General features: G+C 40.5%; 1 protein-coding gene across 5 annotated transcripts in view; it reads left to right on the top strand.

The window, feature by feature from the left end:
* Positions 1-13,361, top strand: part of sptb (spectrin, beta, erythrocytic) — a 44,468-nt gene extending 31,107 nt beyond the window's left edge. For 3 of the 5 annotated variants that reach the window (XM_070841976.1, XM_070841977.1, XM_070841980.1), the window contains 16 exons: positions 14-103; positions 477-767; positions 1,138-1,268; positions 1,506-1,710; positions 2,363-2,586; positions 2,784-2,934; positions 3,933-4,177; positions 4,977-5,115; positions 5,476-5,560; positions 6,541-6,737; positions 6,865-6,947; positions 7,170-7,236; positions 7,628-7,884; positions 8,798-8,971; positions 9,644-9,686; positions 10,142-13,361. In XM_070841976.1, the coding sequence (XP_070698077.1) occupies positions 14-103; positions 477-767; positions 1,138-1,268; positions 1,506-1,710; positions 2,363-2,586; positions 2,784-2,934; positions 3,933-4,177; positions 4,977-5,115; positions 5,476-5,560; positions 6,541-6,737; positions 6,865-6,947; positions 7,170-7,236; positions 7,628-7,884; positions 8,798-8,971; positions 9,644-9,686; positions 10,142-10,333 (2,574 nt within the window). In that variant the 3' untranslated portion in view covers positions 10,334-13,361. The remainder of the gene's footprint in view (positions 1-13; positions 104-476; positions 768-1,137; positions 1,269-1,505; positions 1,711-2,362; positions 2,587-2,783; positions 2,935-3,932; positions 4,178-4,976; positions 5,116-5,475; positions 5,561-6,540; positions 6,738-6,864; positions 6,948-7,169; positions 7,237-7,627; positions 7,885-8,797; positions 8,972-9,643; positions 9,687-10,141) is intronic. The other 2 variants (XM_070841978.1, XM_070841979.1) reach the window with 1 other exon arrangement.
* The last annotated feature ends 13 nt before the right edge of the window (positions 13,362-13,374 follow it).

Genomic DNA, 13,374 nt, shown 5'->3' with positions numbered 1-13,374 from the left:
TTCTCTCTTTCAGCTCTGGATTGAGGAGAGGATGCCGTTGGCAATGTCACAAGAGCATGGCCACAATCTTCAGACTGTGCAAATGCTGCTGAACAAGAACCAGGTGAGAGAGTTGTGGTTAGCTGCACTGTAAAATCTCTACTTGTGGGGCTGCATCTAACAATTGTTTCTGCATTGATTAATCCGACACTATGTTCTTGATTAATTGTTTTAATTACGTTCTATAAAATATCAGAAAATAGTGAAAAATGCCTCTCACAAAATACCACAAGCTGGTATTTTTTCACTATTTTTGCTTGAAAAATGACTGGAGACAGTAGTCATTTCTTGTTAACCATAAGGATACGTTTTTTATGATTCTGTATACTACAAAAGTAAATATGAGTTGATGAACTTCTTTTAAAAAGCAGTTGCAGAGGGAGAGCTTCATATTGTCTCTCCGGTGATGCAGCACTGTCTCCTTCTCTGTCCATCAGACGCTGCAGAGGGAGATTGAGGGCCACCAGCCTCGCGTTGAAGAGGTACTAGAACGAGGGAGGAGAATGGCGGCGGCTGCCAGCGCAGAGGGCAGACCAGAGGCGGAGCGTATCATGGACCAGCTGAAGGAGCTGGAGGAGGCGTGGGCCCGGCTGCAGGATGAGATGGCCAAGCGCAGGGAGAGGCTGAACGGCTCCGACTTGGCCCAGCAGTACTTAAACGACGCGGACGAGGCCGAGGCCTGGATAGGGGAGCAGGAGCTCTACATGATTGCTGATGAAAAGGCAAAGGTGAGGAGCAGAGCAAGCGCGGAGTGTGACGGACAAGGAAGCAGGTTGATTAGCTCAGGGAAGTGGCCGCAGATGTCTGACACACAGATCTTATTATCTAAATCAAACCAAGGCATATCATGTTGTGCGAAATAACAAGTGGCACTGCATGCATTAACATGATTACATGGTCAGGGTTTACTTCAATTAAGTTGACACGGGTTTTATAACCGGCACCCTCTATTGAACGCTCATTTGGAGTATTTTGTTTTGCTTTGCTGTGTAAACTCCAGTCCCCTTTTTGCATATTTTTTTTTTTTAGCTGTTTTACTTCTGCCTCCTCATTATTCTTCCTCTTCTTCCTCTTCTTCCTCTTCTTCCATCGCTCCAGGATGAGCAGAGTGCCATGCTGATGCTGAAGCGCCACATGATCCTTAAGCAAGCCGTGGATGACTATTTTGACTCGATTCAGAAGCTGGCCGACCGTGCCCAAAAGATGTTTGCCGAGGACCATCCTGATGGGTTTGTGCTTTGATAATTTTATGTACACACTGAAAAAATTACACCTGAACTCCTTGGAAGGATGCTAATTCAATCATGTTGTCTCAGTCAGTTGTGGTTTAGGGTGATAAGCGAGGCAAGCATGAAAAGTCATAAGTCCTGAATCCTAATCAAGCACCTCATCTAGAGTAAACCTAAATCCAATCTCTTCTCATTTTTCTCATTTCCTGCCATCCTGTGCCCTTACCTTGTTTGCAGTGAGGAGATCATCAGGCGACAGGGCCAGGTGGATAAGCAGTACGCTGGGCTGAAGGAGCTGGCGGAGGACAGGAGGAAGAAGCTGGACCACACCTACCACCACTTCCTGCTGAGCCGAGAGGTGGAGGACCTGGAGCACTGGATTGCAGAGAGAGATGTGGTGGCCTCCTCTCAGGAGATGGGCCAGGACCTTGACCACGTCACGGTATGATCGACACAAAAACATGCACACACACGTGATAATAAGAAAAACATTAACATTACAGCAGAATACAGAGAGGCTAGCCACAAAATTTAATTTGTTTTTGGTTCGTTGGTATCAAACTGTTTACATTTGTAATGTCTTAATATCAACTGATCAGTCAGTAAAGCACTTTGTAATGTGCTAACCTGTATGAAATGAAGGGGCTCAAATATCCACTAGCTACATGTGGCAAGATTTTTATGTGAGTTTTTTTGGAGGTGAAGTTTAGACATGATAATTATGCTTACTCACTACAATTTATACGTTTAACAGAACTGAAAAATTGAATAAAGGATGTAAATCATAGTGATGAACAGGAGAAAACCACCAGATGGTAGATTGCAGATTTTATGCTTTCGCTTTTATCTTTTTGCTTCTTTTGGTGTAAAGTGATCACAGACCATGTGATTTTGATAAACACTCGATGTGCGTAGTTTACGAATATCACACTGCACTATTTTTTGGTTATTTTAGTTTTCTATGGGCTCCCAACTCGCACGTTATCCTGTGAGAATTCAATTCAAATGCAATTCCAGCGTCCATACAAAACATACATGTTTTCGCTCTGTTGTTTCCAATTTTTTTAAAAGCATATCTTTCTTTCTCCCATCAGCTTCTGAGGGATAAGTTCCGAGAGTTCGCGCGGGAGACGGGGATGGTGGGTCAGGAGCGAGTGGACATGGTCAACCAGACGATAGACGAGCTGATCGAAGCCGGCCACTCCGAGGCAGCCACCATGGCGGAGTGGAAGGACGGCATCAATGAGAGCTGGGCTGATCTGCTGGAGCTCATTGACACTCGTGCTCAGCTCCTCACAACATCTTACGAACTTCTGAAGTAAGGCAAACAGTATTGATGTACCAGCCCACGAGCTGAAAGACAGCCAGTTATCTGGACTGATGCTGTTAGGACTTCACGTCTAATCTTGTAATGCAACATATCATGTCCAAACAAGTGCAAATGATATTGATATCTTGATTATAGTTGGAAGGATAATACACACAGAGCCAAAGAAATACATCTCTCTTTTTAAGGTACTTTGATGATGGGAAGGAGCTAGTGGCACAGATCCAGGAGAAGCAGAAAGAGCTGCCCGATGACGTGGGAGAGGACTTCAGCAAAGCCGAGTCCTTCCACAGAATGCACGCCGCCTTTGAGAGAGACATCACTGCTCTAGGCAAACAGGTACAACACAGGGGATCAGCCCTTTTACTCTGAGGGAACACAGCAGGCAGCGACCAAGAGGCAAACTTTGATGATTCATATCTAGAGGAGGGAGAGTGTGCTGCAATATTATGGCATCTGTCAAAAATTTCCTCAAAGGCTGAGAACCCATAACTGGTGGTGGGGTGGCAGGGGGATTTTTATATTTGTAGCAGACATACAGCATTACTCTAAGGAAATGCCAATGTTGCTCAGTGTCTGCTGGATGAGTAAACATGCATTTGTTAGCTAACACATTTGCTATGATAACTTGATAATGTAAAAATATGTCACTGCTGTATTTAGAGCTTGTCCTAAAAAATCAGGGCGCATGAACTTTAGTCCAATAAGTGGAGCTTCTCTTTAAGATATTTACCACATAAAATTACATTTGTTTCGTAATTTGAAAACAAGGGTCAAAGACGCAGTTCCCAGATAATATGTCTTGGAAATACCTGTAAGTGAGAGAAATGCTCGCAATCAAAGTCATGTTCTGATTTCATGATGTAACCAATCAAAAATCCCCAACAGACAGAATTTAATACTCTCCTTGTCTTATATGGCTTTCCCACAAATTACCTGGAAGTTTAAATAGAGGACAAAAATGTCTCCTAGTTCACTGAATGTCTATTTTCTGTGTGTGTGCACTGGGGGCTTCATATTTTCTCTTGTGACAGTTGTGCAAGTTGCGTATTTGACCACAACTGGCTGCCACACTAGTTTGATGTGTCTAAATCCTGCACACCTACACACCTTAAACTCTTTTAATTTGTGGTGAGCTCAGAGAAACTTTCCTCCTTCAGAAGATGAATGTGAAAACAGCCATCTAATGTCAAAACTTGGCACGTAATTATTCTGCACAGTGAAGGTCATCCGTCCTTACATCCATGTAAACAATAAGACATATTTTTGAATGGAGGAAGACTCGTCTTTTTTGTAATTTAGATCAGCATTTTGACTCTTGATTCTCCGTCCTCCAGGTTCAACAGTTCCAGGAGACGGCGTCACGGCTTCATGCCCAGTATGCAGGGAGCAGTGCGGACTGCATCCAGGCCACAGAGCGAGAGGTGATGGAAGCCTGGAAGGGCCTTCTGGACGCCTGTGACGGCCGCCGGGCGCAACTGGTGGACACAGCTGAGAAGTTCCGCTTTTTCACCATGGTGCGAGACCTGATGGCTTGGATGGAGAGCATCATCCAGCAGATAGAGACTCAGGAGAAACCCAGGTGAGCACATCTCGAACAAGAACTTCACAGTTTGATATCCATTCAGTAAATTTCAACATAGAATCAACATTGATCTGTGCAAAGTCCAAACTGTGAGAGGCTTTTTTCCTGAATCTGATTCAGACCTCTGAAAGACAATTCTGAAACCTTGCCCTTGCTCCTGCTTTACTTTTACTTTTTATTCACATCCATGTTAACAGTCACTAAAATGTGTTCTTTTCTTTTTGGCGGTGTGAATATTCTCAACAAGGTAGTAAAACGTAGGCTTGAATAAATAAACTATCTTTCACATTATATACTGTATAATTAGAGTGATAAACGTGAACATTTCTGGCCTTGTCTGTCTTAATTGGATAGCCATATTGAAGAGTTACGAAATGGGAGAGATGAGGGGTATGACATGCAACAAAGGTTGCAAGTTGGAATCAAACCGCAGGTAGTTGCAAGCATGTGGCATCCGCTGTGACCATTCGGCTGTCAAGGCACTCCATGAACAAAGATATTAATTCGTCATTGTAGCTATTGTTCTCACACTTATTGTTCAGAGGTTGGTCTTCACTGATTTGTGTTAAATAGTACTTAGATGTGACATGAAAATCATAAAAACCTTAATTAGAAATATTCAGGTTATTAAACAATGTAAGTGATTTTTTTTGTGCCATTCTAGCAAACAAAAGCTTTAATTCATCCTAAAATGTAATCCTGGTCATTACTGTTGCAGTTCCAATCCCTACCAACAGAGGTAGATAAACTTCTTGCATTACCTGTTCATCACTTTATATCTCCTCCTCCACATTAGGGATGTTTCATCCGTGGAGCTCCTGCAGAAGTACCACCAGGGGATCCGCTCAGAGATCGAAGCCAGGGGAGTGAAATTCACCGACTGCATGGACCTCGGCAAGGCCCTGCTGACACGGAAGCACAGAGACTCTGCTGAGGTAAGGCCTCGGCAGCAGAGACAGCTTCTTTTCATCCTCAACTGGGCCTCAAATTGCTGCTTTCATTAGATTTAATTACTTTTCTGGGAGTGATTGTTCTTGTCTGACACAATGGAACCAATTGGATCGCCACGAAAGAAAAAATTCCACTCATCTTACACTCATCAGGGAGACTATAAAGCAAACACTAATTAGAAATGGAAAAGCCAAAAGAATTTAAATGAGCAGTTGACCCTGGCCTGAATTTAACGTGCGGTTAATTACCTCACAATACTAATTTGTGGAGGATAATAGCCGGTTTTGGGGCGGAGTTGTTTAATAATGCTGATATGTAACTGCCACTGTATAACTGCTTGTCAGATCAAGGAGAAGCTGGTGCAACTGACGGAGAAAAGGAAGGAGATGATGTTCAAGTGGGACGACAGATGGGACTGGCTCAGACTCCGTGAGTAAAACCACACTAACCTCCAACCTAAAAACAAATCCCGTACATACATTATGCTGTCACAAACAGCAGTTCAAACTGTTGCACACAAAAGATCACCGTGGCTTTAGATTATCAAAGCGCCTCCAAGACCCCAATAAGCATCTTTTGTTGCAAATTAAAAACCTATCTGAGACAAAAAACAAAGATGTTCTCTGATAATATTTCCGTACGACAAAAAATGTCCGTGTTTTACACCAACCTATTTCTCCAATTAAACTCTCTGTTTTATAATCCTCGATTTTTGGCTTAAAAATTTTTATTTATAAAAATATAAATTATTTTCTAAAAATCAAAATTCCAAAAAATGTCAGCACTTTGGAAAATGTTCTGACCACCTAACATGTTATCACTTTATCAATTTTCCTCAATAAAAAAAAAACTCACTATGTATGTAAAATCCTAACTTTGTGAAAATATATCATGTCACTACTATGTCTAGTTTCCAGAATGTCTCCACTTTCCAAAAAATGTAGTTGCCTTAAAAGTCCTCCCTTTCCAAAACTCTATGTCTTTTTTTTTTAAAAATGCTCCCCCATCCCAAAAAAAATCCTAAATTTTCAAAATGACCTCACCTCCAAACATGTCTGTACTTTCTAAAAAAACTCATAACCTGCCCAAAATAGCCCCCCTTTCCTGAAATGGTCCCACTTTGTAATAATGTCTACATTTTCTAGAATTTTTCAAACAACTTTCCAAAAAATGGCCTCAAATGTTCTCACTTTGTTACCTAAATCTAACCATAAAGCCAAGTCTTAGCTCTTTTGTTAACAAATGGGAGGTGTGTCCCTGTAATCTGACTGAACAGTGTAGTTCAAATAATACCCAGCAGTAATTTGAACTACAGAAGAAGTATGAAGTAATATTTATGAAGGAACTTTTCAAATGGTCATACTGTAAGTTAACAACTACATTGTAACCCTTGTCTTTACCACCTCCAGTGCTGGAGGTGTGCCAGTTTGCGCGGGACGCCTCGGTGGCGGAGGCCTGGCTGATCGCTCAGGAGCCTTATGTGACCAGTAAAGACCTGGGCTACACTGTGGACGAGGTCGAGAAACTCCTCAAGAGGCACGAGGCCTTCGAGAAATCCACCGCCACTTGGGAAGAGCGTTTCTCCGCACTGGAGCGCCTCACTACGGTATTATAGCTGCTGAAAAACATCCAATAAACACTGCAGTCTTGTCAGAAATATTGACTAAGAAAAAGTAATGCGTCACATATTGTTTCTAAGTTGAAGCAAATAATTGTTCACTACTGTGTTGCAGCTGGAGTTGCTGGAGCTGAGGAAGCAGCAACAGGAGATGGAGCAGTTCATTAAAGATGAGCAACGCTCAGATAAGGACAGCAGGTACACACACACCATAACACCTACAAACAGAATTATTCAGTGACGATCATCTCAAAAGTTGCAATGTTTTGTCTTTTCATGGGATTTGTTGACAGTAACAGAAGTAGATAACACTGGGAGCCTTGTCCTTTAAACTTTGCTGCGCTCTCTACACACACATTGTTCTCCACCCTGCTGCTCTTTAAAGTCGCTTATGCAGACCTCATGCTGCCCTTTTTCCAGCAGGAGAGACGACACTGGCTTTGTAGAGGAATCCTCACAGCTTTACACTATTGAGGAACAGACTCTGGTTAGTACCTCCACTCACTCAGTTCATGTCCTCTGTACTTTATCATCCTGTGACCTCTGTTTAAGAATGCTACAACCAAAAAAAAAAAAAAGAAAATCACCCTCTCTTCTGTGCTAGTTTCTTACCAATTCCTGCATTGAAAAGAGCTCCTTGACTTTCTTGACCTAAAACTCTTTTCTTACTTTTAATCTAAATAAATAATTTAAAATAATAATTAATAATTTAAAAAATAAATTACCCAGTTTGGGCACTTAAATAATAATCACAGATGCATAAATCAGGGTCATCTGCCCTCCTATCTCTTCCAAATGTGCAGCTTGATTTGTTGATTTACCTGTTTTTTTATTCTATTTCTCCTTCGATGCTTCTTTCTCTATTTTTCCTCTTCCAGTCTGGTTCTGGTGCAGTTGAGCCCAGCTCACGTCTTCTGGCGGAGACAGCCGGTGACTCCACGGTGCCCGTAGTATCAGAAATGAGAGAGAGCGTGTCTCTGGAGCTGGAGCCCTCTGTCTCTATGGTGACCCCGAAAGAACCAGAGAGGGCTGCCACCATGCCCATGGAGCCCCTCAGGGCCCAGGCTGTGCTGCAGGAGGGCGTGCTGGGCCGCAAACACGATGTGGAGGGCTCTGGAAAGAAGACTTCAAATAGGTAGGTAAAAGATAAAGGACCCCAGTTATGTTTTTGCACATTTTAGCCCATTTACCACATGTAATGTAGTCTTTGCATCACTCTGCTACCCATTCCCGACATTCATTTGCTACCATTAATATCTGTATGCTAGGAAAATCAATTAGCTTACCCTCTTTCATCCATCAGAGTGAACATCAAGCCGGCATTCATTTTCAAGGTCCCTCACATTTTGCACTCAGACTTCAAAATCAAATCAATCTAAACAGCAGGACCATGGCACAAAATTGAATGCAGAGTTCATTTTCTCTGTGATGGATTAAACAACTCAAGCTAATTTCAAGAGGCTTCTAATTTATTTTCATGTTGTAATTAAGTGAAAAGAATCAAGTGGCTGCCTTGAATGGAAGTAAAATCACTTCTAGAAATCTACAACTGCATAGCATCCATTCACAACTCGATATGTTATGCATGTTATACACCATATATTGTCTGTTTTTATGGAGCTCGAGCTCACACACACACACACACACACACACACATGGTATGGTCCAGCAGGTGTTGGCATGGTGTGGATGAAAAAAGTACAAAATGAGTAAAAGTTACATGTTTGACAGCTGTGAGTTTTAAAAATAAATTAAAAGTCAAGTCAGTTTGTTAATACACAAGCATCTCACAAAGTTTTGTTTTTCCCTACCACCTGACTGCTGTTTTACAAAAGATCTGGCTGGAAAAAAAAACTATTTACAGTTGTTACAGAGCAGTGAGCTGCGCCAACTACACTCCTTATTTCTAATTATATGAATTAAGTCTTAATGGAGTGGTGATGTTGTTGTGGCTCTCCTAATTGGGTTTAAATTAAATAGATTTTGCATTATTTCCAGAAATTAGCTACCTGAAATGATCAATATTTAAATCCTCTTCTTCCTCTCAGGTCATGGAACAACCTGTACTGTGTGCTGAAGCCAGGCCAGCTCTCGGCGTATAAGGATGCCAAAAGTTTTGGTCATGGGGTGACGTACCACGGCGAGGACCCCCTGTCCCTCAGTAACGCCAGTTGGGAGATCCTCACCAACTACAAGAAAAAGAAGCATGTCGCCAAACTGCGGTAAGAATCCTATCCAACGTCATGCTTTGGTAATTGTCCTACTTTGAAAGGAATAGTTCAGCAATTTGGGAAATATACTTTCTTGCCAAGAGCTCCATGAGAAGATTAACCGTGGAACTCAATGGGAGATTATGTGTCGCAATATTTCTTTTATTTTGTGTCGGAGAAGTGCTATATAAATAAAGTTTATTATCATCCTTTTGACCGGGTGGAGTGACTTCATGACATTTTGTCATTTCTATGGAGTTCCTAGTTTCTGGGGCTGCCAGAAAGTCACTGCTCCCAGCCAAGAAATAGTCCCACACATAAACCTCCTGTAGAACCACATCCAGTCTTTTTTTTATTTTTTATATATGGAGTAAATTGTTGAGAAATCTTGTGTTAAATAGTGAGCTTTAGTAGGTAGATCTTTTTTTTTAAGCTAAACTAAGCAAACCCACAGATGTCTCAGTAACGTTAGTAGCCCTAATTGCACTCACTTAGCAAATAATTGCATCTTTTTCATATGTGTAAAAAGTTAGTTCAAGCTCAGTTGCTTAGATTACTGAAAAATCACTTTTGGGGAAACTAGTTTACTCTTTATTTTACTTTAATGGTTAGTATAAAACAACCACTTGTTCCTTTTGTATTTCTCCACACAATAAATTTTAACCTCTCCTTCCCCTCTGACAGTCTTGGAGACGGCAGTGAATATCTGTTCCAGTGTAAAGACGAGGTGAGTTTTTAAACCACTGAGAGATAAACAACCATTTACTTTTAACAGCTTTGCATGAATCACATGGGACTGAATGTTCTGGACTTAGCCAGCAGTTGTGTAATCTTTGACCTTATGTAAAGTAATTCAGTAATCACTGAATGTAATGCTGTCCATATATTTATAATTTTTAAGATGTTAAACTTTGACATGTCAGTCATATTTCTTCAGCTAGCGAGAGATTTATCCTATCATTCAATAATTCATCCATGTAATTTTATAAAACACAATTGTTTGTTTTCATCTATAGTCCTGAGTTTTAGCCTCACAAGCACCTTATGTAAAGTTTCATTGTTAAATGTGTGACCACCTCCGCTCAAAGTGACTAAGAGGCGAAAACACACACTGCTCCTCTGGAGGTGGACTTCCCTTTGTAAGCCGCTGTGGTGTGCTTGTGTCTTTGTGTTTAATTTCAGGAGGAGCTCCAGCGTTGGAGCCAGGCCATGGAGAAGGCCGTTCAGCCCCTGGCAGCGGAGGAGGCGTCGGGGCCCTCAGGAGCCAAAACCCACAGCCTGCCCGCTCCCTCCTCCTCAACTGCCCTCCCTGAGCCCAGCTCTGCCAAGAAAGACAAGGAGAAGAAGTTCAGTCGTTTTGCCAAGAAGAAGTGAAAAGAGATGGGAAGGCCATTGGGAGGGGGGGTTGCCTTGGCAACCTGGGAAGAGAAAGTAGTATTTGTGTACAATCAGTCAGAGCAAGCTTTTTATCACTAGATTTTTTAAATATTATTTTCCAAGAATGAACATAAATATTGTAGTGTAGGTTAAAGCCATCACTGTTTTGCTTGTATTTAAGCCAGGGCATCATTGTAAAGGTCCACTTTTTTTTTTTCTTTGTGTTCTTTTTAACAAATGCCAAATTCAAAGCATCAAATTAAAGCACAGGAATGCTTCTTTCACACTCAACCAAAGAATGTTTCTAAAACCTTTTTGTTTGTTTTGCTGCATTTTTTAATTTTGGTCTGGCATGCTTTGATATAGTTATGTAGGATATGAAGGCCTGTAATGAACATAGGGTGAGTCAAGAGTACTAAAGAGTACTTTTATTAATCTGCCTTATACAATGGTTGTGAACTGTAATACTGTGCTGCTTGAATTTGGAGAGCTAAATGCTACTTATAGAACCAGAGTGAATTTAAAAGGCTTTAAAAAGCTTTGTAAATGCGGCGTAAAGACTTGCTGATGAGTAAACCGTTGTGCAGTGCTGTACAGTGCACACACATCAAGTGTAATTGCAGGCATGCAAACCAAATGCTCTATGCACTGTGAAGGGTTTGACTGTTGAGATTTTAAATTGGTAACTGATGACACACAGTCATGAGACACCACAATCAGTCAGTTTTGAAAATGGATCTAATCAGGCTGTTTTCTCAACTGAACTGTGGCAGTAGTTATTTCTGTGAACTTGAAATATATTCAACACTTGTGTCTTGAACCCTAAATTTCATATCTATTCATTAACATATATACATATACAGTTTATATATCTGCAGATGCATGAAGTATGTTTTACGTTTAAGTTTGATATGGTGCTATTGTGATATTCTTGAACCTTCAATTAAGACCAACTTGACCTGCCTTATTTGTCTTCAACTTTGGCTTGTTGTGACACACATGTGAAAATGTATTCCGTTAGCATATACCTGAGGGGTGTTTTGTAAAGGTGGCTCAGAAAAGGAGGTCAGATTGTGAAGAGCCTGATTTAAAATTAGGCTTTTCACTATTAAAACTAAAATCAAAATGAACCAGGATTAATCTGTCCCCTAAAGTCAATTCTAATTTTAATGAATACATTTGACATGGAAAGACAAAACTGAGATTTTTAGCCACAAAGCAGCACATAGTGTAAATTTTACAGAAAAAATTAACTACCACCATTAAAAAAAAATCCTTGACAGAATGTAGAAAAGATCAGACTGTGTAATCATGAATTTATGCATCTTGTGATTAATATAAACTTTCTTTGTATAATAAGAGCTAAAATGTACATTTAATACATTTAAACATTTAAATATACAATAAGAGTCCAGCTATTTTATAGCACAACAATAAGGTAATTAGCATTTTTAGAAACTATTAGTATGATTTTACAACTTAGTTTGGACAAGTGTTAAATGATCTTTAACAACAGTTAAAATATCTTAAGACTGGCTGCCTGCCCCCGTCTGTTTCTATGATTGATATTTAAAGAGCGAACAAATGGTGAAAATGCTGCTTACTATGATGCTACTGTCATAGTGAAGTTGTTTTTTGCTTTATTTTAATTGCAGCACATTTTACATGTAGACTGGAAAAGATAGGAGTTCAAATTTGAAGTACGCAAAAGTGGGACATGTGTTAAATTTAACATGGACAGAGTCATAGGTTTGTTATTAGTGTTGCTCTGTAAGTATGACTCAGGTAGCACAGGCCAGCTGCTTTTCTTTCTGCCCGAGTCATGTTCACAGAGCAGCAGTAAAGAGGAACCTTCAAGAGATGGACTGGTTCAGCTCAAAGTGAAGAGTACAACACTAACCTGACCAAGACCAGGCTATTCTGGGAGGACAAGGACTTATTTAAACCTTATTTATGAAGACATAGGCCTGCCTTGCTAAAATACGCCTGGTTTAACTGGTAATCTTTATGAAACACCCCTCTGGTCTCTCAAACTAGACTTTTTATTCACAAGAAATGTTAAGTGTTGAATTATAGCCAACTAGAATTTAGACCAGGTGCTCTTATAAAAGCAGAAAAAGAGCCTGGACCTTTATTCAGAGAGTTTTACAGTGCCAGCCAAAGTCTAGGACAAGCCGTGGGTCGGACGAATCTGGACTGCTTTTCCAAACCACACAACAGGACCAGGCATGTAAGGCGAGGATCATACAGTAGCGGTATGGAGCTGAGGGAATGTGTCTATAATATGAATGTAGGGGAAGAAAGGACGGAAGTATGAATTTAAATAATAAAGCCATTATAGAGTAAGACATTTAAATTGATACACGCATACAGGAAATACAGAGTGTGTACAGTATATGGAACTGAATTTCTAGATGATACTTTGTCACAAGGATGGTGGCTCACACATACACTATCCCACTGCCGTCTTGCCTTGTACTGCGGGCTTCGTCCCTGAACTGCAATTCAACTCTAGTGACCTCATTGAAATTATGGAAGTCAGGTGTAGAAAGATATGAGACTGTTCAGCTCAAGAGGAAACGTGGTAGCATTGTGATGATCACAGTCTAGATTTACAACAAAGTTATTACAAATAGTTATTAAATTATGATTTTCCTGTGGCCGTCTGAACAAGAAATACAGATATATCTGTGTGCAGAGGGCCAGAAGAACGTCACGTCTGTGGTAGGAGTACCAGTTGTCCAATTTCTCCGTTATAAACGCACCTCGAAATGGTTTGAGAAACTTGCATCACATGTACTCAAGTCTTGTTTTTACTGGTCACTATATCTACAGTATCTCAGATTCTGTCACCTCCATCACCTTTGTTTATTCCTCCACTCCTTCCTACCGGGCTTTTCTGTTCAGTGGTTTTTAATCTGCATTTTATACTCTCTAGCTATGTAAAATATCCAAAAGTGTTGACAAGAAATATCAAATACATTTTGAGAGAATAAACTTTAAAATAAAGTCCTGAAACTATACAGTTTAGGTTTATT

This window comes from Pempheris klunzingeri, chromosome 13, assembly GCF_042242105.1.
Source record: "Pempheris klunzingeri isolate RE-2024b chromosome 13, fPemKlu1.hap1, whole genome shotgun sequence".
Classification (NCBI taxonomy): Eukaryota; Metazoa; Chordata; class Actinopteri; order Acropomatiformes; family Pempheridae; genus Pempheris; species Pempheris klunzingeri.
This window is presented reverse-complemented; position numbering and strand designations above follow the sequence as displayed.